Here is a 27,424-nt window from a genome sequence, read left to right as displayed (position 1 = left end):
GCGCTTCTGGAGGCCCTTCCCGACCGGCTGATCCATGTTGCGGAGGTGGGCTGCCTCTGCTAAAGATCACATCCTCTGCCAGGTCCTGGACTGGGTGGTAAGGGAGTAGCCAGCGGGCCCCCCGAATTCATACCCTTTTCCTCCCGGAAGGATGAGTTGTCAGCTTATAAGGGCTGCCTGATGTGGGGCGGTCGGGGGGTGATTCTGGGCCCCTTACAAAAGCGAGTCCTCACCGCCCTGCATGAGAATCATCCCAGGGTGGTCAGGATGAAAGCGCTCGCCTGCAGCTCTGTCTGGTGGCCGGGACTTGACAGGGACATCGAAGACACCATCAAACGATGCACGGCATGCCAAGAATCCCAGCCTGAACCCCAAGGGCTCTGCTTATGCTTGGGAGGCATCGCACCACCCTTGGTCCTGTTTACATTTAGACTTTGCAGGGCCCTTTCAAGGTCGACTGTTTTTTATCCTAGTAGACGCATACAGCAAATGGCTGGAAGTTGTGCCAGTGCCCTCCACATCCTCGAAGTCAGCCATTCGGGCCATGTGGAAAATCTTCAGTACTCAGGGCATCCCTGACACCCTGGTCATGGACAACGATTCAGCCTTCACCTCCATCGAATTCCTGGAATTTCCAACGTACTACAGGATTCGCCATGTCCGGTTGGCCCCGTTCCACCCCGCGACAAATGGACAGGCTGAGCGGATTGTCCATACAACCAAAAAAGAGCTCAGACGGCTGGGGACCAAAGACTGGGACTACAAGCTGGCCGCATTCCTCTTTGGACAACGAACCACCCCACACTCAGCTACCAGGCGCAGCTGCCGAACTACTCCTGGGAAGACGCCTGACAACCCGGCTGGATTGCCTTCGTCCCGATCGGACCCCTGAACAGGAACCGGACACTGAGTCACAGGAAGCGGCCAGGGGGTCCTTCCTGGAGGATCCCGTATATGCAAGAAATTATGCACGGGGACCACTGTGGATTCCGGCTCGGGTCGTGAGAGTTACGGGTCCACGATCCTACGAGGTCTCCGGTGAAGACACCACATTGACCAGTTGCGCCGATGATTTCTGCCATTGGAACCAGAGGACTTTGAGGACTCCGACGCCTCCATGACAGCAAAGGATCCACAACAAACTGCCACGCTGACATCACCTGACTGTGCACCCTGCCTTCCTCCTGCTAACAGTGAGCCCGCCCAGAGCGGGGCTCAGGGGACAGAAACACCCCAGCCAGCACCGGCCAGCGTTCCGCCAAGAGCATCAGCACTGGCACCGGTCGCTACCCCGAAACATCGCCATTCCACTCGAGAACGGAAAACACCCCCTTACCTCAAAGACTATATCTGTGGGTGTGTTTCAGTCCAAGGGGGGAGGGGTGTAATGTATTCATCTCTAACCGCATGCGAGGCTAGCTCACCACGCGGTCGTGCTAAGCCTCCGAGCTTCGCTCCGAGAGACAATGGGCCAAGCGGATCCTAGCTAGCACCAATTGGAGGGCTAGGGTCCTAGCCAGGACCTATGGAACTCTCGGCCACTGTAAATACCCTATCACGGCTGTGGATGTGTGCCAGGGGTGTGGGTGTAATGCACATAAAAGCCGGCCTGCGAGCCAGGGTTTCTTGTCCTGTTCTGTACCTTTAATAAATGTATGAGCTGAATTCACTGCCTCTTGCTCAGTACATTTCAGAGAGAGAATCCATCCAGAAATTAATAACTTTATGGTAGTAACCAGAAAAAGGGTGGAAAAGGCTGGAAAGTGAATGAGAGTGGTTTAGTGCACTGGGCAAAACAGAAGAGAAACAGAGGCTTTTGTATACATGGGCTTGGTCTCAGTGGTACTCCTTCAGCAGCCCAACTCTTGGTCAAAGGCTGGAATGTAACCTCCATATGCAAAGACCATGTACTTTACAGTGCCACTTGTTTGCGGGCAGCTGCATCCTTTTTGTAATGTTTGTTGGTTTTTCAAAAACATCTAGCTGGCTACTGTAGAAAATGGAATGCTGGACTAGACGGGCACCAAGTTCAAAGTTCACCTAAGGAGGCAAAAAACTTGGGCTGGCTTTGGATGGGTCACCATGACAAGTTAATATGGGTCATCATATCAAAAAGGTTGGGAACCATTGCTCTAGCTGACAAGAAAAATTCTGAGAATGATGTTAGAAAGAGTTCTGTATCAGCTACCTAATCAGAATCATATCCATATTATCATCCTTAAAATTATTCGTCTGCTATACTAATGTACATGAGAACCCAAATTTAAGTGCTCAAGAGAACCATTATTTCTGGGAGGGGGGAGGTATGTTTCTTGTAGAAGCATCTGTATAAACTTTTGAGTCTTCATGTTGATGGAGAAATAAACTTCTTTCATGTATCAGTATATTGCTTTCTGCGGCTTATAAAAATTTTCCTGTAGAATTTGAACTGTATCTTATAAATTACAGGTTTTGGGTTATTTAAATCTATGATCTCTTAATGGATTATGATTGGACGATCCTTATATGCAGGGCTCATTTCCTGCAGGAGTGCACAGGAGCGGAGCTCCAGCAGTTAAGAGCCCAGGGGGTGGGCACATGCAACAAGTCCCACCCCCTGCTCCCAGCAGCCCTCAGTCAGAGCAAGAAGCAGCCAGGTAAATTGCAGAGCTCCCCCCGGCCCCTGGTCCAAAACAGTCCAGTGGCACCTTTAAGACCAAATTTTATTCTGGTACAAGCTCTCCCTCCTCTGCGAGGACAGATCTGCACATCCCCCCATCCCAATAGCTAGTAATCCAAAATAGTCCAGTGGAGCCTGAGGGGTGGGTGTTGCCTTCTGACACACTTCCGGTGATGTCAGGGGGGTTGGCATATGCAAATAAGTTATGCTAATGAGCTCCTACACCTCTTTTTCTACGAAATGACCCCTGCTTATATGTATGTGAGGCCCAGCCCTGGCTACAAGCCCTCCCCCTGGCTATCTGGGGCTACCCACCAGGTCCCAGAATGGGCTGAAGATATCACCAGTGGAGCCATGTGGGGAGGTGCGGCTGGGCAAGCAGAGTGAGAAGTGGTGCCTCCCTTGCAAGTACAGCTGCAGCCAGGACTGAAGGGCAGGGCATGAGTGTCATGCAGGCAGGGCATGAGTCTCACTGGGTATGGAGCTAGGCAGCTAAGCTTTCGCCCTTGTGCAGGTATGACCCTGGTTTTTAAGACAGGGAAGGAAAAAGACAGCATGGGAGGAGCAGGAGGGTGGGGCTGAGGTAAACCCCAGCATGAAAGCAGCAAGAGAGCTACAAGGAAGCTCTCACTTGACCTGGACTAAACTCCCAGCCTCTTGATGCAGGGAGGGGAAAGACCCCAAGGAACAGAGGGCACAGGCACACACAAGGCTGCTGAGAAAGCCCTAGGCTGAAGGGAAGAACATGCAGAGAAGAAGACCCAGATGTTGTAAACACAGGCTCTCACCAGTTATACACTACCTATTACTGAAAACAAAGGACCCTGTAACCAGCATCTCTGAGTCCAGTGGTTTGATGAAATATAGGGTGGCTCAAGTGGTTAAGATGCTGAACTGCAGGCTGTGGAAGGTCAGTAGTTCAGCAGTTCAAGACCCGGGTGCCGCATAATGGAGAGAGCTCCTGTCTCTAGTTCCAGCTCCTGCCAACCTAGCAGTTTGAAAGCAAGAAATTGCAAGTAGATAAATAGGTACCACTTTGGTGGGAAGGTAACAGCGTTCCGTGCGCCTTGGGGTTTAGTCATGCCGGCCACATGACCACGGAAACGTCTTTGGACAGCGCTGGCTCTTCGGCTTTGAAACGGAGATGAGCACCGCAACCCTAGAGTCGGATTCGACTGGCTTTCGAGCAAGGGAACCTTTACTTTTACCCTCCACAGCCCCAACAATGAACAGTATAAGTTTATCACTGACTTGTTACATTTAAGTAGTTCATCTGCCTCTTGGACCAAACAGTCCAATTTTCTTCTATATGCATGATTTTCAGTTCATAAAAATACAACTACAGCATATTCCACGTGTACATCAACACCTCATGCTATAGTCATTTAACTTTAGAGAGTTTTTCCAGTACACAATATCTTAGATTTATTGGAGGTGATTGAAAGAGATAGGGTATAAGAAAATAAATACATAAATAAAATCCCTGTCCCAAGTACTGATCAAAAATAACTTGACAACCAGAACCATAGGGGAGAGAGGAAAGGCTGGATCCTAGAGAATGCACTTTGTACAGAATGCACAAGTTTGATTTTGTACATAATGGCACAATGAAACCTACACACTTTCAGGAAGGGAGAAGAGGATTTTTAGGACACTCCAGTGACCTCTTTTTGTGGGCACATCAGTACCCATAAAGGACTGGACCACGTATCTAATAAATAATTATAGTTACCTTCTGCAGCTTTATATAGCCTTAGATCCCTTATTCAGGGATTGAGCTAAAAGAACAAACCCTGTTTGCAGGTTCACAGTCCTTTAAAAAAAATGATGATAAGGAAGGGGAAGGAACACAGATGGAGGGGGGAAAGGAGAGGCAGAGACAAAGGTTTGGGAGAAGAGGTATATTTTTAGATGCTGCTTGAACTGTTAAAAGGAAAAAGAGGTGTGGGTGTTGGGAGGCACTGAATTCCATTAAAAGTTATTTAAATGCATTAAGTTATTTCTGTTGTTTAGAAGATGAAACACAAAATTTAAAAGGGAAACTTATTTATAAAATAAGTGTGGGAGACAATTTGATGTCAATGCTATCTAGCCTGCACAAGTATAGTTGACAGTTTTGCCCCACAAGCCTCAGCTAGGAAAATGCAGCAATTGGGTAGAAATTACATGATTCACCAAAAAATATCTTACATTCAAGCCCTGATGCTATGAATCAGAGTTGGGCAGGTTGCTTTTGTGCAAATTTAATTCATTTATTTATATCTGTGTGGGGGAAGCATCTTTAAGGCAACCTTCAGAAAGAAATTCCAGGAAGAATCAACAATGCCATTGACTTAGACACACCTAATAAAATCTGAATATTTGCCTTGAAATGATAGCAACAGGCATCCAAAACAATTTGGAGAATAATCTTTTAGTTCTCTGAAAGCTAAAGCAGCCATTGGAAAAATAAAATGTTTACTCAAGAAAAAGAGCTTCTGATGCGTGAGATCACAGACTTTCCTTTAAGCTTTGGTATATTAAAAACTATAGCTAGTATCCAGAAACACTGAAATATATAACAGAATATGCAACAATGAGGAAATAGTACAGTTGAAAAATAGATTAGTTATGAAATCTGAAATTAAAAATGTTTGAAGTAAAGACCATTGTATCTTATATAAAATGTCTTTAAAACTACTATGAAGGGGATGTTGGGGAGTAATATTTACTTTTTCTGTCCTATATATCTTGTAATATATAATAATTTTGATATATACCATTTGTTTTTAATCCAGTTATTTCTTCAGTATCCCCTGTATATTATACTTTACTTTCTAAAAAGATAGATAGATAGATAGATAGATAGATAGATAGATAGATAGATAGATAGATAGATAGATAGATAGATAGATAAAAGAGCTTCTGACAAATAAATAAATAACCTGTTTTGCCACAGCTGTTAAAAAGCTCACCATCTCAAGAAACTGCATACAGGAAGACTACAGAGGGCACTGTTGTATCAGCTTTGGAACTTTTCTTAGGCAACACTAATACCTAAAGAAAACTGTCACAAAATCCAACCCAGAGTGCAGCATGGATGCAAATGTACTAAACCTAATGTATTAGTAAGCCCAAAACACTGAAGCAAAGTTTCTGAAGACAGCTGGACTAGGCAGGGGGGATAGCCATATAACAGAATGCCAGACTGAGAGGATGACTACTGTACATACATATAGCAGTACCTTTTGTAGTCTTGCTCAGTGAAAAAGATAACTAATCATAGCACTTTCTTCATCCTTCACGAACATCATCTTCTTATACTTTCCAAATGAACAAATACGAATAGTAATACAGTTCTACCATATTATCATCATAAGAAAGGTATATTCTCACAATACAGTTGTATTATGAGAAAAGACCAGTACCATATGCCACCTCTGTTATTTCTACTTTCCACTTCTGGTAAGATATAAAAAATACAAACAAGCTTAAGGATTTTGCTTTTCTGACTTAAAGATATTGCTCAGGAGAGCTTTGGCAACATCTTCTGTCCATCTCATTGTAGTGGATGGCATAATAACATGATTTGTTCATAATCTAATCAGTATATCTCCTCAGATAAATTCAATGAAAAATGTTCTGGATTTTTTGATTAAAAAAATAGAAAGGCCTATGCTGATCCATGGACAGAATTACTCTACGCAAAATCATTTTTCCTTCTTGCCATATTACGTGTATTTATATTATTAATCATTGCTGATACACTCCAAAGGAAGCTGGATACTATTTTGTTTTTCTATAAACCACTGTCCCTAATTTGCAATTCAGCACATGATTACAAGAACTAATATCCCAAGAATTTCATAGGATATACATATGTATAATGCACACGCACACACACCTATTTTTCATTAAAATATACTTCTGCTGGCTGATAAGGCAGCATATATATCATGAAATATTCAGTATAAGGTAGGGTTGCCAGCCTCCAGGTGGGGCCTGGGGTTCTCCCGCTTTTACAACTGATCTCCAGCTGACAAAGATCAGCTCCCCTGGAGAAAACGGCTGCTTTGAAGGGTGGACTCTGTGGCATTGTACCATACTGAGGCCCCTCCCCTCTCCAAACCCCACCTCCAGGTATTTTCCAACCCAGACTTCGCAACCCTGGTAAAAGGCTCAGGGGTTTTCCTCTTAAATTCTTCTTTGCTTTCAACAGCATTATAAAGGCCAATTCATTCAGCCATATTGGCATGTTGGAAATGTGCAGTCAGTGCACTCACATACACTTTGCTATAGAAAAGCAGTCCTGAAACTGTTTCCACACCTAGCATACCGGCATCCCAAACCATATTTACCACAATACCACAACTCTGCCAGAGGTGCACAACTGATTTATCAGCATATTTACTTTTGGTGTTGAAACATATATCATGTTTTGTGATGCTCCACTAGATTCAAAGTTCATTTAATCAATTGCTATTGCTTACTTGCTGGCAAAGAAAATCTTGTGAAGAGGAAGGAAGACAGAATGCCACCTATTCCATGCAACTCCAAAAAGATAAAGCAAAAACAAAAAGTTTATTTCTCCTTTGGCCTGAAATCATTAATAGTCATGTTAGAATGTTATACAACAAGCATCCTATTTCAAAGTAAAAATGTTAGTGCTATTTTTTCTTTAAAAAATGAAAAGCAACTGCAGTTCTCAGGTCTTGTTTAAGAATCCATTCATCAAACTGCTTTTTTTAAACTGAGGCTTGCCAAAACCATGCATATACCAAATTCTAGGTAAACCCAAAAAAAGCATTTTGAAAAGTTTCACAAAATAGATGGCATGTAAATGCTAAAAAGATGAGTATTTTCTGAAAATATTAACAAAATCCATGATTATGCATGTTGCAATGCAATATTTTAAAACTAATTTTTGCCAGCTAATTTATTGAAATCTTGATTGTGAACAAAGCTGCTTGTACCAAGACATACAACATTGTTTATTCCTATGCAAGCATTTCACTTAAGGATAATGGCAGTGCTCCTAAAGGAATATAAAAGCAAAGTGATTAGCAATCATTACCGTTAATTAGTGCTCACTTTGCATTTAGAAGGATGAGACTCCCTTCTTAATAAATGGAAAGTTTCTTCTGAAGCATTGCCAAACCTATGCTAGGTAAGCATTGGACTTAACTACTGATAAGCAGACTTCCAAAAAAAAAAACCAACTAGCGACAGACTCAGTTAGTGAACAACAACTTTTAAACAGGAAAAGGTTTGAAAGGAATGAGTATGACTGGAAACTCATACTTCACATTGTGTATTCTCCCTGATAAAAGGAGGAAATGTGTGTTTATCAATGTGCTTTGAGTGCACAGTTCATTTGGCGTCCTGTAAACAATGCCTGGTTGCCCATTTCCGAATACATGCGAGAGTTTTACAAATCCAGAACGCCATATTCAGCAGGCAAGGTCACCCTAGTAGTGCCCTGGAAACGGAAAATCAGGAAAAGCTGGCAATCAGAGGTTTGAGGCTGATGGGGGAGACGGGAGAGGCTTTCTAGCCATCTTTCACCACTAGCCCAGCTGTCTCTGCTTATTCAGTATTAACACAACAGAACTGGAGGGAATGAAAACAATTCCATACACAACAGGGATAAATTCATTGGAAATGTTGTTTACCTAAAGGTGCAAATTTCTCATGGTCAGAAGCCTCCTATGGAAGAAAAAAATGTTGCAGAATCCTGAGCTAGGAAGAACATATTCACTAGTTTTTAGATGAACCACAGGAAAGAACAAGCAGTCAGATGATAAAGAGTCCTAGATTCAGGAGTTAAACATCTGGGGGGGGGGGGAAGGGAGCAGCTTCTGGAACTGATTTTTGCAACTCAGACCCAACTATGTTTACTTGGAAATAAGCCAAACTGATTCCAATACAACTGACTTCCAAGTCATAATGTTTTTGGAAGTTGTTCAGTACTAGATCTTTTAACCTGAGAAAGCATTTGGCAGCCAAGGAGCAGTATGTTTTCCATGGCAATGATGTTTTAAACACTATTTTGTTTATAAATATCTTCAGTATAACTCCATTCCTCTGAAATAATCTGTCCTGCCTGCCTTCAAAAAATCCTGAAAGGATGTGTAATTCAGAAAGACTTTTTATAACCAAGGCTGAATACGGCTGACAGAACTTTTCTGGATGCTGGTGGTTGGGAACCCACAGAAAACTTCCAGTAACAGAAAGGGAAACTTCCCTTTCATACTGTTCCTGAGGATCCCATGTGCCCCAGGAGAAACATTTTGGGCTTCAGAGGAGGGGGAGGCAAAGAAGTCCCTTCAAATCCTGGAGATTTACCACAGGATCCAAACTTGTGTCTATAGCTGAATGGTAATATGTCATATTTGGATTTGTTTGGAATAAAAATATTTAATTAATTAAACACTGAAATCATAAATTTGGGTGGTTTTTAATTATAAAGGCCGATATAAATTAAAATAACAACAACAACAAAACAAAACCAACAACAAATCAAATATTCAAACACACTTTGAAATTGTGAATTCTCACAATCTATACAGGTATAAAGTTGCCAAGCCAAACAGGTTAATTATTTGGGATCTTTCTTCTGCCATTTAAGAATACCGTGAGCCATTGGCTGCCAACTACACAAGTCATCTTTTTTTCCTTAGTCCCCAAAGATTCTTTAGGTAAATGGCTAAGTGCTCTGTTTCCAACAGTTCTTTATGGTGAACATTTCCTGCACCTTATGATGCCTGTCACAACATGTACATATTGCACAATAATTTCATTTCTGGTTCGCCATGCTCAGTTGGATTTTTAAGTGACTGGTTCTGCTGTTTACCCTCAATTTTGGTAGGAATGCTTCAGGGAAGAAAGAGAAAACACCATAATTGGAGCCAAATTTTATAAAAGCAGCTGCTGCCTGAATGAGGATATATGAACAGCAAGGGCAGCAACATCACAAATATGAACAACAGGGGACTTAAAGGAGCTGCATACAATGCAAACAAGGGCACTGTGGTAGGTTCCAAAAATACTAAAGACAGGGAGTCATAAAGTTCTACAATGTGGAAGAGAACTAGAATGTATACAAGGTATGCTTCCAAATATGGTAAACCAGGGCCTTCCCTATGAGTCTCAGAAAAGGGCTCACAGCCTCAACAGCATCACTACTCTTACTTTTCATGGAGCAGTCAGGAAAGTCCAAACAGCTTGGTCTAATTGCTTGCCTTCCCCCATTTTTCCAGGGCCACAAAAATTCTGGTGCTGGCACAAAATGAATACTATATTATCTCACAATGCCAGTGAAGCACAGTGATTAGGCACACAAGTTACTGATGAGGTGAGCCTTAAGCAAGCTGTTCAGTCTCAGTTTTCCATCGCTCTACCTCATGCAGATGTTCTACGGATTACTGAGATGTGAAACAGTGCCACCACTTACTATTTACTTAAAACTTTTGTTAACTATTGTTGATAGGAAGGTGATAACAAAGCTAAAAGTTCTTCATGACAGAGAAATTTATTCTCTGGAATGCACATCCTGCAAAACAGACCACTGATGTTGGACAGTCTACATATTCTGCTGCGATGAGGAGTCTGCTTTAAATCGCTTCATGTAGTGGCTTCAAGTCATTCATATGCAACAGCTCACCACAGAGAGCGATTTTCTCAAAAGAAAGGCCTATGCTGGTACAGAGGATGGGGGGAGGGGAACCCTGACATGTATAGTGAACCATTGCCCACAGACTGCTGACCATGTGATAACAGCTGCCACCCAGAACAATTTAGAGTGACCTCCACAGGACAGTCACAGTATACAGACCAGTCCAGAATCAAGAGATGAAGTAAAATCACAATTCCATGAGGCTAAACGTATGTTTATAGGGATAGCTTTATAAATAAATTCAGTGTAATAATAGCACGGATTAGTATTTTTCAGCCTCTCTCACACATGTGTTCATTTCAAATTCAGATATGGGTCTTCTCAAATTAACTATTTTGTATGCAAAATGTACATGCCTTCACTGCATATCAAGTAAAACCATGCTGCAGCAGGATGGGGAGGACATTTCCCCTAAACACATTTATCTACAATATAACCTTTTTGTAAACTCTGAAGGACATATGGGGAAATCAAGGAAAACAGACTCTCTCAGTCTTTCCATACTTCCCTAATAATCACATTGCTTTGGCACTCAGTGCTCTTTCTGAGCAGCCCCAGCTCCACCCCTGCATTCATTTTTAAGTTTATGTCTCAGTATCACTTAAGGACCTAAGCACTGCCTTGAGTTATGGGGTTTACTGATGGAGGACTATCATGACAGGAGTCACCATAAGAGGAGCTGCATTGCCAGGGGATTGTTTCATGTGTACAAGAGAGGTTGTTACAAAGCTGGGGGTATGGCAAAATAGGAAAGAATTCTGCATTTATACATTTCTTTACAAAAGGAAAAGGTTTTTTCTTAACAAAATACCCATCAAATACACACTGGGGAGCGATTCTCAGCTTCTGCTTTAAAAAGGTATTTAACCTGCAATTTCCAAAGGTGTGGTATTTATTTATTTATTTCCTTCCATTTATATCCCGCCCTCCCTGCAAAGTAGGCTCAGGGCGGGTTCCAACCTATGGTAATCTGCTGATTATCTCACCCTGAACTCAAAATAATGTTGCAAGTGTTGAAAACTTAAAAGTTTATTAAGTCATTAAAGAGAAGCAACTGAAATAATTATTCAATTTTATTATGGTACACGTCTACTATATAATGATGGGTTAGATTTAGACTCCAGTGTTCCCTCTAAGCTGAGTTTGTGTGAGCTAGCTCACAGTTTTTTAGCCTCTGGCTCACACATTTTCGTCTTAGCTCAGGAAGGATGGCTCCAGAGCAAACCAATTTGTGCAGTAGCCAAATCGCTGGCTCACAACTTTAATGCCAGTAGCTCATGAAGTAGGATTTTTGCTCACAAGACTCCACAGCTTAGAGGGAACATTGGACTAGACTGGCAATTTCTACCAGTTCCCCCTCCCTGTTGCAGACCCCCTTCATGTCAACCCGTCAGGGTCCCTCTTTCACCAAGGGTGCGTTCAGACGGGGCGTTTCAGCTGGCATAAACTGTACCGGTTGGAACCGGTGCAGTTTATACCGGCTGAAACGCGATCACACTTACCTCCCTCACAGCGGAGCCCATCGCTGTATGCCCGTTCACATGCTGCGGGCGTCAGCGTTTTTTTTTTAAACTCAATTTGAGCATGCGCATAGGCACCCATCCACAAAATGGTGATCTTTGCGCATGCTCAAAACACCCCGTATTACATTTAAAGTTTAAAGGTAAGGACTTACCTTTAAAGTTTAAAGCCCAAACTGGTCTCCCTGAAGTCCCGGACCCCTCCGGAAAGTTAAACTAAGGGCCTTTTCTTTTTTTAAAAAACAAACGCCGGGGCAAAGCTTCGCCCAAGCGCATATCGGCAACCTAACAAAAAAAATGGTGGGCGAAAATCTGAAGCCTCGGGCTTCTGAACGGAAGTGGCTCTGGAACGGTGGAGAGCGATCAGACGGGGGTACAGCGATTACAACCGTTGTACTCAGGATACCACCACTTGGGGACCTAGTGGCAGAGTACAACGGTGTAAAGGGCTTTGCAATGGTTAGGGACGGAAGGCAGATGTTCTACGTGTGAACGCCGGTAAGTACACCGATTGCAACCGGCACCTATACCGTTGCAAACGCTGCATCTGAACGCACCCCAAGAGTAGCATTTTGTGGCGCTCAGTGGGCTGCAGCGGGAAGGAGAAGGCAGCAAAATTCCATTCCACTGATGGGAAATTTAATCTGGAACCAACTTGATGGTTTAAAGATGATACCATTTTACTGGCAAGTGTATCTGCACATCAAAAACAAACAGCAACTTCTATAAATGGTTTTATATGTTAAAAAAACATATTAAAAGTTTAACACACAAGATTCAGAGTGGCTGAGCCTTGGTTTTTGACTGAAAATTTACAGACAAGCAGACAGAGGGTAACTGTTTAGGGCAGGGGTGTTGAACTCATTTGTTATGAGGGCCAGATCTGACATAAATGAGACCTTGTTGGGCTGGGCCATGTGTGTCATAAAATGTAATGCCAGGCAGTGGAGATATAAACTTTATAAAGGACACAAACACAAATATTTTTTTACTTAAAATAGAAACATTAGCTCTGTAAGCTGCAAACCTACTTTTGATTTATTGACATTCACCACAGACATCTCATACTCAAGAGTTCTGAGTCTAGGACCTAGGTTAAAACATGAAATGGTTGAGTGATTAAGAGTCTGACAAAGCAAGCTATGATGCAGCAGCAGCAGAACTGGAAGCAGGAGATGGCCAATTCCACTGCGGGACAGATGTAAGCCCTCTGGGGGACTTATCCGGCCCCTGGGCCACATGTTTGACACCCCCCAGTTTAGGGTATCTGGGAACTGCACTTTATCACAGAATGGCGCAAACAAAGAATGCTTCAACATAAAGATTCACAATCATTATAACCAAAGTATATGCAGTCATTAAATATCTGTTTCTGTTCATCATTCTGCCCACCCCACCCCCCACAGCTACCTACTTATGTGTTTGAAAAATGTTCTTAGAAGAGCTCTGAATAGTTCACAACAAAAACGGATCTAAAATAAAGGATCAGAAATCACAGAAAGCCTGGAACTAGTTTGGTTAATGGCAGGCACGTTGGTTTAAAATGCTAACTGTGTGATATGGCTGCAGTCCTAACGACACTTAAAAGGAAGTAAGCCCCACTGAATATAGCACAACTTACTACTAAGTAAACAGGCATAGCACTGCACTGTAATTTTGTTGCTAGGGCAAAGCCAAAGGTCCCAGTCTTACAAACCTCTTTTGGAGCATAGTGCCTAACTTCATTGCTGAAATATACACTGAAATTACAAAACCAGGTTACTACTCACCAATCATGCAGGGTTTTATTGTTTTTATTATGTTGTGAGCCACCCTGAGCCCATTCATGGGGTAGGGCAGGATATAAGTTAAACAAATAAATAAAATAGGATATTAAAAACCAACATGGACTTCCGGTTTTCGGCGACTCGCAAACGAACACACTCCATTGAGCTCCGATGGGTGCAATTTGGATCGAGGAGGCAGGGAGGGGGTTCAGAAGCCTTCGATCCCCCCGTGAAGCTCTTGTAGGGAGCTTCTAGCCTGGAGCGCTGAAGGAGCTGCTCCCGAAGCCGCAGCTGGAGAATTGAGGCTCTTTTTAGCTCCTTAAGGTCTCGCTGCCCTGAGGCCAGCAATGGTGACCAGAGACGTTACCGGACCAGAGCACGCAAGGACTTAAGCAAAAGGATCCCTACGGGATGACACCCAGCGGGGGCGGAAAGTGAGTGAAGAAGTTTCAAAAGAAAGACAAAAGCAAAGAGGGTGGACGAACTGACAGTGAGACGGCTAAGCCCCATAGAGAAAGGGGGGGATCTCTCTGGAGGAAGAACCCTACCCTACAGCGCAAAAAGCAGCGAAACAGGAAGCAAGCCGGCAATAAACTGTTAGAAACCCACCCAACCCAAGCGGATTGCAGTGGGACTCGTTATTCAGTCCAGAGAAAAACCTTAGAACTTTTAAGAACTTTGACCTTAATGTAGACAATGTCGCAGCGAGGGGGGGTGGTTTCAGAGGCACCACAGGAAGCGCCAGCACAGCATCACCGGTCACAAGACCGGAAACTACCACCGATATAGCTGGTACAAATTAAATAATAACAACAATAATGCTTTCGATTTATTAATCGCTTTCCCCACAAGTGGGCTCAAAGTGATTTACAGTTACTCTTTAGACAGGGGACTAACAATGTTTCATAGGGGATAGGGAAGACAACATATAATTCATTTTAATTGCACACGCTGTAACTGCACGGTGGCTGAGCTCAGAAATGTCCTGAACGGCTGCGTCGACCGGCTTGATGACGTTGGGGCTTCAGGAACCGTATGTCGTGTCGCCACACTGCCACCGCCTGGCCAGAGCCGCCCACTGCAGGGATTTTTCATAGCCGAGTAGATTCTTCCGCCTTCCAGATCCTGGACCAGGACGTCCCCAACCGACAGCTAACATTTTCCCAGAGGGGAGTTGCTGTACCCACCCTCTCTAAGGAGTGGTTCCCATTTTATCTACTCGCCGAGGCTTTCAAATCGCTGGGTGGACGATGAGCTGGAGACAACAGTCTGGCTATTCACACCAGCGCGGGGCTTGAACTGACACAGTTCGGATGTTAAAACAGTGAGATATACCCACTATGCCACCGCTCCCCTTCTGAAGCCTTGCACCCCCTGCTGGATCAGCTAACGAATCTCAATAAGAAATTTGATAATTTGCAGAAGGAGATGAAGGAGACCAAAGATAAATCAGAGAAGATGGTCAAAAAGCTAAAAAAGGTTGAAACTAAGACCAAAGAAATGGATCAAAGAATGGATATTGCAGATAAAGAAAGAGCTTCTGAAAAACAACAATTACTACAATTACAAGGATCCCTATATGTTTTAAGATTTCAAGGGGTACCGGGGGAAAAAAGATGAAAACTCAAGAGAAATCCTAAGTGAAGCATTGGCCCCTTGATCAACAGCAAACCTGAAATATTGCAAGCGGACACATACATGATTTATAGAACTTATTCAGAGTTTGTGGTGAAAAATAATCTTCCAGGGGAAGTATTTGTTAAATTTGCAAAAAGATCAACAAGAGACTTGATACTTAAAGCTTCTACTGCCACAGCATTAAAAATCCAAGAGGAAGAGATAAAAATACTGAATGATGTTCCATTTGAAATACGTAAGAAGAGGAAGCAATACAGAAACCTCACAACATTTCTTCAAAAGAACAATGTCCAATACCGATGGACTTTACCAGAAGGTCTTATATTCAACTACAAAGAGAAGAAGGAAAAGATTGACTCTCTCGCTAAAGCAGAAGCATTCCTGAAGCAGCAGGACAAGAAAAAGAGAAAACTCTGACAAAAAAAAAGAGAAAAGAAGCAGAGGAAAAGAAGGCGACAGAAGAAAACAGTGATCATCAGGGGTCAGCCACTGATAGCTCCTCATCTACTTCGGCGTCCCTGGGTGAAATCTTTGACTCTGACTTTGATTCTGATTTGGGAGCTGCTGCCCCAGATCTTATAAGGTTAAAATCCCCTGACAAAAGAAGAAGAAGAAGCGCAAAGACAAGAAGACATCCAAATGAAGATCTGGGGTTTTTGTATGTTAAAATTTAAAGAATTTATATTATTGCCCATATGCGATACTAAAATTAAGAAATTTTTGTTCTTTCTATTTGAATACTTATTATTTAGAAATGAAATGATATAGTGTAAACATGAATATGTAGGGAAACATCCAAAGCGCAAGATAGATCATTAATGTACCTTGCTAATCTGAATTTGTAGTGTGTAGTTTTGTAGTTTATAGTGAAAAGCAATAAAAAGCAATAAAAAATTCTAAACAAAAAACCCCAACATGATGCATGTGCTATATGGGGGGGAGGGGCCCTAGAAACACACAAGACACAAACATTGTCTTTTCAACTGTCTAATTTATGAGCAGGACTACCCGTACCCTGGTATTAATAGGGTTACTGCCTCTTAACATGGAGACTTAATTTAGTCATTGTGGTTAACTGATGGATGAAGTTGTCTGAATTCCCCATGAAGTTGTCTGATCTCTTTCTAAAGCCAGCTAAGAGGCTGTCACTGCATCTTATGGCAATGAATTCCATATTAATTATTCGTTGCTTGTAGCAATACTTCCTTTTCTCTGTCTCAGATCTACTACTCAACTTGGAAAGCTTTAGAAAGTTTTTCTCCAGAAGAAAACTGATACCTTATTCTGAAGTACAATCATTACAAGAGATTCTCTTCACTGGCTCCCATTATTTTATGGCTAAACACAGGCCATCAGTAGCTGAATACCTTCCATGGCTAACCTGAAACATTAGCTCAAAAAAGTAAAAAAGCATCACTGGAGATTTTTGGCTCCTGCAGAATGTTCTCTGCATATGAGCCTATGTGTCTTAGACTGATATTAGCTGCTTTATCTCTACTCTAGTAACTGATAGTTCTCTTTTTATTTTAAAGTTGTATGTCCTATCTTCCTCATAAAGCCTCAAAGAGGTGTATATATGACACTACAGTGCTGTACAGTACTGTTAACATTAAAAACATAGAAATCATGTTCCAATTCCACACCTAGAAGCAAGCTGCTTAGATAGTGTGAATGTTTATATAGATAATGTGAGTACAGAGATACAGATGGAAACATTTTCATTCATACTGAAAAGCTTATGCAGGACCACTGAACTGGCTGTGTATTTATATGTTAAACAAGGTACACGTTCTTACCCAGTACCACCAACATATATCTAGTTATATGCAACAAGAGTGGGATCAGGGCCTTCTTTCTTTTCCTAAGAATATCAAAAACCAACATGAACCATTCTCTCTTTTCCACACTCCTTTTCCTATAAATTACCCAATTATTTATTGGCATATGCAAGTCTTCAAGTGCAATTTTAGAACCAGCTTCTAAATGAATTCAGCTGTAAAAGCATGGTTATATGATGTCTATCATTAATGCAATTGAATCCATATATTTATATCTTTAAATTCTCCTGCAGTGGAATTAATATCTGCTCAGAACAAAAAAAAAGCCAAAAAAACCACCCCTTACTTATTTAGTCCAAGACAACTTGATAACATCTCTTTCAAGTATAGTTATAAATATCATGCACAAACTTCCAAAGCAGAAGTTGTCAAGATTTAACATTAGCATTAATTTATGTCATAACTGACTGTTATTCTCAAGATAATAGCAAAGTATTCAGTCCATGCTGTCTGGAGGAAAATGAAAAGAAACTTTGTCCTGTCAGTAATCATTTAATTAAACTGATCAATAATACATTCACTTTATGCTTCTTACAGACTGATCCTAAGATTTGCTGTACCAATATGGAAAAAATTAGAATAAGATATACGAACAATGATGCCAGCACACTGTCATAAAGCATGAGTCTACACAGGTATTGCAAACAGATGCTTCAATGTAAACATGTAATGTTGGGCGTACCGGGGCGCGGGGGGGGGGGGGAAACATGAGAGTCATGTTGGTGTAGTGGTTAAGAGTGGCAGACTCAAATCTGGAGAACCGGGTTTGATTCCCCACTCCTCCACATGCAGGAGCTGGTTGACCTTGGGTCAAAATTTTCTGAGAGCTGTTCTCTCAAGAGCAGTTCTCTCAGAGTTCTCTCAGTCCCACCTACCACAAAGGGTGTCTGTTGTGGGAGAGGAAGGGAAGGAGACTGTAAATTGCTCTGAGACTTCTAGTGAAGGGCGGGGTATAAATTCAATCTCCTCCTCCTCTTCTTCTTAGAGATGTGAAGGCCCGGAAAAAAAGCAGGAAAAATTCGGGAAAAAATGGAAAATTTGAAAAAAGAAAAGAAATTGTTTATGGAACGTTTTATTTTAACATGATGAATAAAATATTTTAAGACAAGGTGTCAAATATTTTCTAAAATATATATATATGGTATCAGATTCATCTAATTTCTGTGCACTGAGGACAAGCAAGTCCTAGGTTACAAACTGAACTCTCCAATGCAAGAACAAGATGCATTTCTTCCTTTAGGAGGTGCTATTGTCAGAAGAAAATAAAAAGGTTTCAGTTTTGTTTTTGCATGTGGGTGGGTATTCTGTTTGTAATAATTGTTTGGATACACTATATTTTTAATATGCTAGTAGTGATAATTTCATGCCAAGTAAAAATGTCCATAGTCATATTTTATGTTCCTAAAGTAACAGAATGACTTTCAATCTAGAAAAGAAAAAAGAAATGCTAATGTAGGATTTTTTTCAATTTTTCCGAAAATTTCCGTTTTTTTCCGGGGGGGAAACAGGGGTTTTTCCGAGCTTCAAAATTTCCGGAAATTTTACATCTCTACTTCTTCTTATTTACAATTTTCCATTAATTAAGGCAAACGATGCAACCTGATTCAAACCGACCGATCAATGCAGTGCTAATTACACACACTAAAGTTTTATCCTTCAAAACACTGCAATAATACTTCATCAAGTTCACCCTAAGGAACTACAATGCAAATGCCCTTATTTAGCACTCCTTATAGAAACAGAAAGGTTCTGATTTCCAGACACATAGGCATTTAAAAATCTCATATTCTTGGCTAGAAATTAGGAATAATGTTCTAGACCCTTCACCCTAAAGGCAGTAGCTTTCAAACACTCACCCTCCCAGGTTCACTTTTCATACGGACTCATCCCTTAAGGAACCAGTAAGCACTGTAGAATATTTTGGGCGCCTCTTACAAGGTGCATAAATATGCACACAGACTGAAGGACAGGACTTCTGGGTGTTGTTGTGGTTCAGGGATAGAGCATCTGATTGGCATGCAGAAGGTCCCAGGTTCAATCCTTGACATCTCCAGCTAAAAGGACCAGGCAGTAGGTGATGTGAAATACTTCTGCCTGAGATCTTGGAGAGGCACTGCCAGTCTGAGTAGACAATACTGACCTTGATAGATCAATGGTCTAATTCAGTATAAGGCAGCTTCATGTGTTCATGTGTTGTTGCTCTGCATGAACTGAGAGTGCATCAAACAACACTCTTCTGCAACAGTGCACCAGAGGGAAGGACTGGAGTAGTGGGAAAGCTTTTTGTCTAGAAAGGTTCTCTGCCATTACTAAGTTCTTTCATAGTTTGATAACTGCAGCAGAAGCAGAAAAAGCAGAAGACAATGAGCTGGTTTTATACCCTGGTCTTCAGTACCTGAAGGAGTCTCAGAGCACCTTACAATCGCCTTCCCTTCCTCTCCCCACCACAGACACCCTGTGAGGTAAGTGGGGCTGAGAGAGTTCTGAGAGAACTGTGACTAACCCAAAGTCAGGCTTCATGTGGAGGAGTGGGGAATCAAACCCAATTCTCCAGTAAAGTCCACTGCTCTTAACCACTACACCACACTGGTTCTTGTAGACAGCTGGCATTTTTTTAACTGAAACAATTTGAATTATTTCTTCAAGCCACTTATGTTTGTGAAAACTGTGGCGCAACTGAAAGCCCATTCCATCATTCAAAATACTGAGGTCCAAAATTAAAAAATAGCCTGAAGACAAATCAAAAGAAACCTAAGCGAAATGGCTGTGGGAGGATGCTGAACATTCTGGTGATGTTGCTGAGAAAGATAGCCACCCAGGCACTTCAGACAATGGGAATACACACAACAGAGCTTCCAAGAAAACTCTCAAACTCATGTGGGTGCGTTCACATAGGACAAAGCAGAACTTGATATGACCTGGATCCAGACAGTTCAACCCTTTAAGGTGGGGGTGTCGAACTCATTTGTTATGAGGGCCAGATCTGACATTAATAAGACCTTGTTGGGCCAGGCCATGTGTGTCGTAAAATGTAATGCCAGGTAGCAGAAATATAAACTTTAAAAAGGACACAAACAGAAAGGGTATTTTTTACTTAAAATAAAAGCATGCTTAAAATATTAGCACTCTTGCAATATTTTGTTTATTTAACAGTGTCTGATACCTCTTGCTCTGAATCATTGCATCAAAATGTCTATGCTGTTGCAATCTTGAGTATGCTGTTCAGGTGTGTACCTGTAAGCTGCAAACCTACGATGACGCAGCAGCAGCAGAACTGGAAGACGCAGCAGAAGACAGCCAGTTCCACTGCGGGCCTGATAGAAACCCACCGGGGGCCTGATCTGGCTCCTGGGCCGCATGTTTGACACCCCTGCTTTAAGGGTTTAAACCAGCATTTTAACTTGGTCCCCCAAACCAACTGGAAGCCAATGAAGTGTTTATAATTTCAGCATTTATATGTTCTATTCAGCCTAGCAGCACATTTTGAACCAACTGCAATTTCCTATCACATTTCAAAGGGAGCCCCATGTAAAATATGTTACAGAAGTTTAATGTAAAAACTACCAGGATATGAATCAGCCTAGTTAAATTCTTCTTCTCTCTCTCTCTTTTTTAAAGTACATTTGGCAAACCATCGTTAGCTGATAAAAGACACCTGAGTGTTCAGGAACAACACCAGATCCAAGGGAACCCACAGACCTGGATCTTGAAGAGAAAGGCTCTATACAAGCAAAACACATGTGCCAGAATTACATGGACTTCTAACCAACAGTACTACCTTTTATTGGTATGAACTGCCTATTACTGCACTTATGGAGTTCTACCCTCACCCAGGCAATCCCTTTGCTCCAACACTCACTATTTTGAATGTAAAAGACTTTTAATTGAGACCAGTAAGGGGTAAAATTGCTACTGAACCCTGGATCAATTAAATGAAAGTCAGGATTAAACAGGAACCGAATGAATGCGCTACAATTTCTTTTATCTATTGTTTTTTTAGAAGTGCTACAGTATATTTCCTTGAAGCTGTATGCATACTAAAAATATTCTGCCAAACCTATCACAGATCTCTCTGTAGTGGAATACAGCCATTGTTCTAAAAAGGAAATTGAAGTTCAGAAGAAACATAAAGATTACAATATTCTAAGTGATAGAAAGTATATTTCTTTTGTTGATAATCTTTTCTTACAGAACAATACCAACAAATATCCTATTGAAAATCGTTGGCTGCTGCTCAGCCGTCAGCACAATAGTGACTTTAGCCTTATTTCATTCGTACAAATTTCGACCAAGAAAACAGCAGTAACTCTGAACATCATCCTACCCCCCATACAAGGAGAAAATATTTGTATCTTAAACCGTTCTTGTACAGACCATAATGTCAAAGTAACAAAACCGAAATCTTCTTCAGACTCTAAAATAATTTGATTATTATTCCATTTGTCAGTGTTCTTATACCTTCAAGAACAGTAGATGTATCTAGGGCTATGGTCACACTGGAGGCTTGGCGCAATCTGGCCACACCTCTAGTTGCGGCGGTTTAAATAGTTGCAAGAAGTTTTGATCAGACAGCCCACCCTGGATTGTCTTTACCGCATGCTCAGCCAATGGTCAATTGTTCAGACATCTTTTTTTTGTCTTTCACCCATGTGCATAAGCATGTATACAAAGCTCCAGCTCCTTTTTGACAGTGTCACAGTCTCTCTGCCAAGTACTCCAGCCCCTCTCAGCCCCCTTCCCTGCACCTCTCTTTCTTGGAATACATGGGGGGGGGGGTAAAGTGAAGATTTACATGAGAGTAGTCCCATTGACTTCAGTGCATTTAGCCTTGTGTCAATCATGGTATGCTTTCAAACAGCAATTCTGATGCAGAAACAGGAGATAGGAGTTTTGGAGGGGGATTTGTCACTCAAAAACAACTCTCCTGGGGACCCCCAATCCAGAATGGTACATAGGACCTACCTGAAGGTTCTTTCTCTTCAATGGGGGAGACGTCATCCAGGAACTGGTTAGGTCACACCTCTGCTCGCTCAGATATGCTATGTAAATTTCTTTTGTTGCATGGCTCCTACTGGAGTGGCCTAGGCTGACTTCTCCAGTCATGTCCAAGCCCTGTCCATGGATTGATCTCATCGTATGCTTTCGTTTAAGTCCACAGTATCTGTAAGTCGTGCTGTTGCATTTATCCTGATTTTCGCCACCCTGGCCTTCTTCTCGTAGCCTGTTCGGGTGGGATGTGGATGACTTCTCCCCCAATGAAGAGAAAGAACCTTTAGGTAGGTCCAACGTACCGTTCTCCTTCTGTGGGGGGAAGTCATCCAGGAACTGGTTAGCTGTACCCAAGCTGTTCTTCTGGGGCGGGTGACTGATCCTACATTGTGGTTTTACAGCATCTTTTTTTTTTTTGTAATTTACGTCTGCACCACCTGCTGTAAGACTCTTCTGCCAAATGCGGCCTCCGCTGAGGCCACTTGGCCCATTCTATAGTGTCTCACAAATGTGGAAAAAGACTTCCAGGTTGCCGCTCTGCAGATCTCCTTGACAGTGGCTCACATGGAAAAAGCCGCTGTTGTCGCTACTGCCCTCATGGAGTGCACCATTAGGTAGGCTGGAGGTGTGATTCCCTGCACCTTGTAGATTTTGGTAATACATTGTGTGATCCAGTAGGCCAGTGTGGCCTTGGAGACCTTTTTGCCTTGATTGGGGGTTCCATATGCCACGAACAATGCGCCTGACCGTCAAAAGTCAGCTGTCCTTTTGAGATATATACGTAGAGCCCTACGTACGTAGAGCTTGTGGCAGGTCTTCTCTTTAGGGTGCGTCAGCCGTGGGCAGAATGAAGGTAACGTAATAGGCTGGTTGAGGTGGAAGGTCAAATTTACCTTGGGAATGAAGGATGGGTCCATCCGCAAAGAGACGGAGTCTTTCTGGAAGCTGCAAAGTTCCATTCCTTGCTGATAACGCAGCCAGTTCGGAGATCCTTCTGGCCGTAGTGACCGTGATGAGAAAGACGACCTTCCATGACAGAATGCGGAGTTCAGACATCCCCATGGATTCGAATGGTGGCTTTGACAAGGCGCATAATACTCTGTGGAGACTCCACGTTGGGAACCTGTGCCGGATTGTAGGAGCCAGCTGGATCACTCTCTTCAAAAACTTCTTAACATACCGTCTTGTGGACACCTTCCTTCGTGCCTCGTGTCCTAGACATGCTTGTATGGCCGCTACTTGTCACTTCAGTGTGTTTGGCTGGAGTCCTTTTCGCCATCCTTCGGATAGAAACAGAATGACTTCCCTGTCCGTGGCCCGCAGAGGGTGTATCCCACGTGCAGAGGCTCAGCTTATTAATGTCCTCCATGTATGACTGTAGATGCAGCGGGTGAAAGGCCTTCTTGCCTGTAGCATGACCTCGATCACCTCACATGGAAATCCCTTTCCCTCTAGTCGTGCATGTTCAATTTCCGTGCAGTCAGTTGCAGCCAGGTCGGTTCCAGGTGGAGAATGGGTCCTTGCTGCAATAGATCCGGCCTCTGAGGCAGTGTCCACGGTCTCTCAGAAGTCAGTTGAACCAGGTCCGAGAACCACAGCCGTCTTGGTCAGTGAGGTGCCACGAACACTACTGTGGCCCTCTACCATCTGATTCTGTTGTGTTGCCCCTATTAGAGCTGTAGGGGGAAAGGCGTACAGGAGACCATTTGGCCAGGGGTGGGATAACGCGTCTACTCCTTCCGCTGCTGGTTCCTGGTACCTGGATAGGTAACGCTCCACTTGGTGGTTCCATGAACTCGCAAGGAGGTCCATCACTGGAATTCCAAACCTTCACATGATCTGGGCGAATACCTCCTGGTTCAATGCCCATTTGCCCGGGTCCAGATCCTCTCTGCTTACCCAGTCCGCCTGGAGGTTGGATGGGCCTTTCAAGTGTTCCGCCTTGAGGCTTATGGTGTGTTTTTCTGCCCATCATAATAGGGTTCTGGCTTCTGCAAAGAGTGACCTCGACCGGGTGCCTCCCTGCCGGTTGATGTGCACCTTGGTGGACATGTTATCAGTGCACACTAGTACATGCTGGTTCTGTACATGGTGCTGAAATGCCCTCAGTGCTAGTGTGACTGCCCAAAGTTCCAGCCAGTGGATGCTGTGGGATGCGTGTTCCAGGGACCACCGGCCCTGTGTGACTAGGTGATCGCAGTGTGCACCCCAGCCTCTCTTCCTCGCATCTGTGGTTATCACAAGTTGCTGGGGCCTGAGGAAGCAGATGGTCTTGCTCAAGTTCGATGGTTGCATCCGCCATTGCAGCTCCCTCTGCAGACCTCCTGAGACCTTTATCGGTAGGGGTCTTTTTTTTGGCAATGTCCTGCTGGAAGGGAAGAAGAATTCACTGCAAGGGCCTGGCGTGGAATTGTGCCCATGGGACCAAGTCGATCATTGATGTCATCAGGCCCTGCAATGCAGCCAGCTGCATGAGGTCCACTCATTCCTTTGTCCTGACTTCCGCCACTAGGGCCCGGATCTTCAGCTGCTTCTCCTCTGGAAGTGAAACTGTGGCTTGCTTTGTGTTCAGCCTTGTGCCCAGGTGCACAAGGTCTTGTGTGGGTGTAAGGTGGCTCTTCTCCTCGTTGATGAGGAAGCCATGCGCACACAGGAACTCCCTTGCCCTCTGGGTGTTGCGGACTGCCGTCTGGTAATCCCCCACTCGTATAAGGACGTCATCCAGATACGAGTGCATGTGGATCCCTTCCAGGCGCAAGGATGCCATCAGAGTAACCATAACCTTGGTGAAAACTCTGGGGGCCGAAGAGAGGCCAAAAGGTAAGGCCTTGTACTGGAAATGGTGTTTTCGGAAGCAGAAGCACAGAAATTGACAGGAGGAAGGGTGTATTGGGATATGCAAGTACACCTCCTTGAGGTCCATGGAGGTCAGGAAGTCTCCCTGCTGCAGCACCTGCAATATGTGGCGGAGGGACTCCATCCAGAACCTCCTTCTTGCCACCCATCTGTTTACTCCCCGCAAGTTCAGTACTGCTGTCCAGTCCCCTGACTTCTTTGGAACAACGAACAGGACGAAGTACTCTGTGCGGTACTTCTTCTATGGTGCCAATGTTTTGGAGGTGTAGAATTGCTTCCTGCAGCCGTCGTAAACGCTCCTTGTGCCTTGGAGGTTGTGATGGAGTGAAGCTGTGAAGGGGTGAACCAGTGAGCTCTATTCTGTAGCCCTGGGCAATGATCACTTGCACCCACTGTTCTGTGGTGGTCAGGCTCCAAGTCCATGCGAAGGCCTGGAGCCAGCCCCCGATCTGGCAGTCAGGCTGACTGCTTTTTTGGTAGGGCGCCCTTATCAGTCCGGTAGGCAGCTGCATGCTTGGTGTTGGACCGCACGCCATACTTGAAGGATTTGCATTGGCATATTCGCCAGTGTCCATGTCCCCAGTGGTCCCATGTCTCCCCAAGGGGTGAAGATTTGAGCCTGCGCCGGCCCCGGGCCACTGGGCTGGACTTGGGACAGTCCTGGTGCACCGCCATTGGGGCTCTCCCTGATCGGGGTCCTCCCCCATCGGAATGAGCTCACCAGATGAGCTCGCTGGCCCTTTGGCTTTCCCGCGGCTTTTCATCTTTTCCGTGCCACTGGTCGTCGCACCAGCTGAATTTGCTGCAGCCATCTTCTTGGCACACAGCTGGACACAGGAGTCCGAAGACTTCGACCGCTGGGTTCCGCCACCGCCGGTCTCTGTTGCTGTGCCGCCAACTTGGAGCACATGGGGGGGGGGGTTGAACAGGGACCAGCTGGCTCTGTGCGTTCAGCCAGCCCCATGCTGGTGGAGTTGCCTTCCTTCGGCAGTTGCAGCGGCGCTTCTTCCAGCCACTTATTGTTCTGCAGCCTGACTCCCGGTGCCTCGGGAGTGCTGGGCTGCTGCTCCATGGGGACCTCCGTCATGGCCTTTTGTCCCCCTCCCGGTGCCTCGGAAGGTGGAGGGGGCCGTTTCTTCTTCTTCCCATCCTGGGCCATCCGCGGTCTCCTCCAGTTTTCCTGGAGTCTGCAAGGATGGAAGAGAAGGGTCTTCTTTGCCTGTAGAGTTTTATCTCCTTTTTGTGTTTTCTTTGATTTATTTGTAATTCCTCTGTCTTGGAGCAGGAGCTCCAGAAGTCCTACCGAGCGCAGGGCTATGAAGGAACTGGAGAGGTCAGCCTAGGCCACTCCAATAGGAGCCACGCAACAAAAGAAATTTGCATTGCCTATCCGAGCAACCAGAGGCATGACCTAACCAGTTCCTGGATGACTTCCCTCCACTGAAGGAGAATGACTATTTGGCCATGGTGATTGACAGTGCCAGGGGCACTTATGCACATACAACTATCTGATTAAAAAAAACAAAAAACCACAAAGCAGGCAGAAACGGAAGAGAAGGTTCAGACTTCCCAAATGTTCATAGAATCCTATCATAGAATCATGGAAGGTTAGAGTTGGAAGGGATCTTGTGGGTCATCTAGTCCAACCCCCTCCACTCTGCAAAAGCATAGGTGAAAGATAGCCCTACATATCTACAACATACCTGAAAGATTGTCGTCCAGCCTCCACTTGAAAACATCCAGCGAAGGAGCATCCACCACCTCCCGAGGCAGACTGTTCCACTGCTCAACCACTCTTACAGTTAGGAAGTTTCTCCTGATATTTAGCCGGTAACGACTCCCTTGTAATTTCCACCCATTAGATCTAGTCTTGCAATCCGGAGCAAGAGAGAATAGATCTGCTCCATCTTCTACATGACAGCCCTTCAAATAAGCCTTCTCTTTCCCAGGCTAAACATACCCAACTCTTTCAGCCTTTCCTCATAAGACTTGGATTCCAACCCTCTCACCATCCTGGTTGCCCTCTTCTGGACATGCTGGAGCTTGTCAACATCCTTCTTAAAATGTGGTGTCCAGAAGTGGACACAGTACTCCAGGTGAGGCCTGACCATAGCAGAATAGAGCAGAACTACCACCTCCCTTGATCTGGACACAATGCTTCTGTTAATGCATCCTAAGATTGCATTAGCTTTCTTCACAGCCACATCGCACTGCAGGCTCATGTTTAGCTTGTGATCAACCAGAACACCTAGATCCCTTTCACGTGTGCTGCTGTCAAGCCAAGTCCCTCCCATTCTATATCTATGCCTTTGCTTTTTTGTACCTAAGTGTAGGACTTTGCATTTATCTCTATTGAAATTCGTTTTATTTGTCTCAGCCTATCTAGATCATTGTGAATCCTGACTCTGTCTTCTTCAGAATTAGCAATCCCACCCAGCTTCGTGTCATCTGCAAATTTGATAAGCATCCCCACTATGTCTTCCTCCAGGTCATTTATAAAAACA

At 43.7% G+C, this 27,424-nt stretch overlaps 1 protein-coding gene across 1 annotated transcript in view; it reads right to left on the bottom strand.

Moving 5' to 3' along the window:
• Nucleotides 1-7,933: 7,933 nt before the first annotated feature.
• DPH6 (diphthamine biosynthesis 6) overlaps nt 7,934-27,424 on the bottom strand; it is a 31,652-nt gene continuing 12,161 nt past the window's right edge. Inside the window, 3 exon segments of the mRNA XM_015412492.1 lie at nt 7,934-7,992; nt 7,995-8,033; nt 8,036-8,117. Coding sequence (XP_015267978.1) covers nt 7,934-7,992; nt 7,995-8,033; nt 8,036-8,117 — 180 coding nt within the window.

This window comes from Gekko japonicus, unplaced genomic scaffold (genome assembly GCF_001447785.1).
Source record: "Gekko japonicus isolate JY-2015 unplaced genomic scaffold, Gekko_japonicus_V1.1 scaffold74, whole genome shotgun sequence".
NCBI classification, from domain to species: domain Eukaryota; kingdom Metazoa; phylum Chordata; class Lepidosauria; order Squamata; family Gekkonidae; genus Gekko; species Gekko japonicus.
Note: the sequence above shows the minus strand (reverse complement) of the source record. Positions and strands in the feature narration are given on the sequence as shown.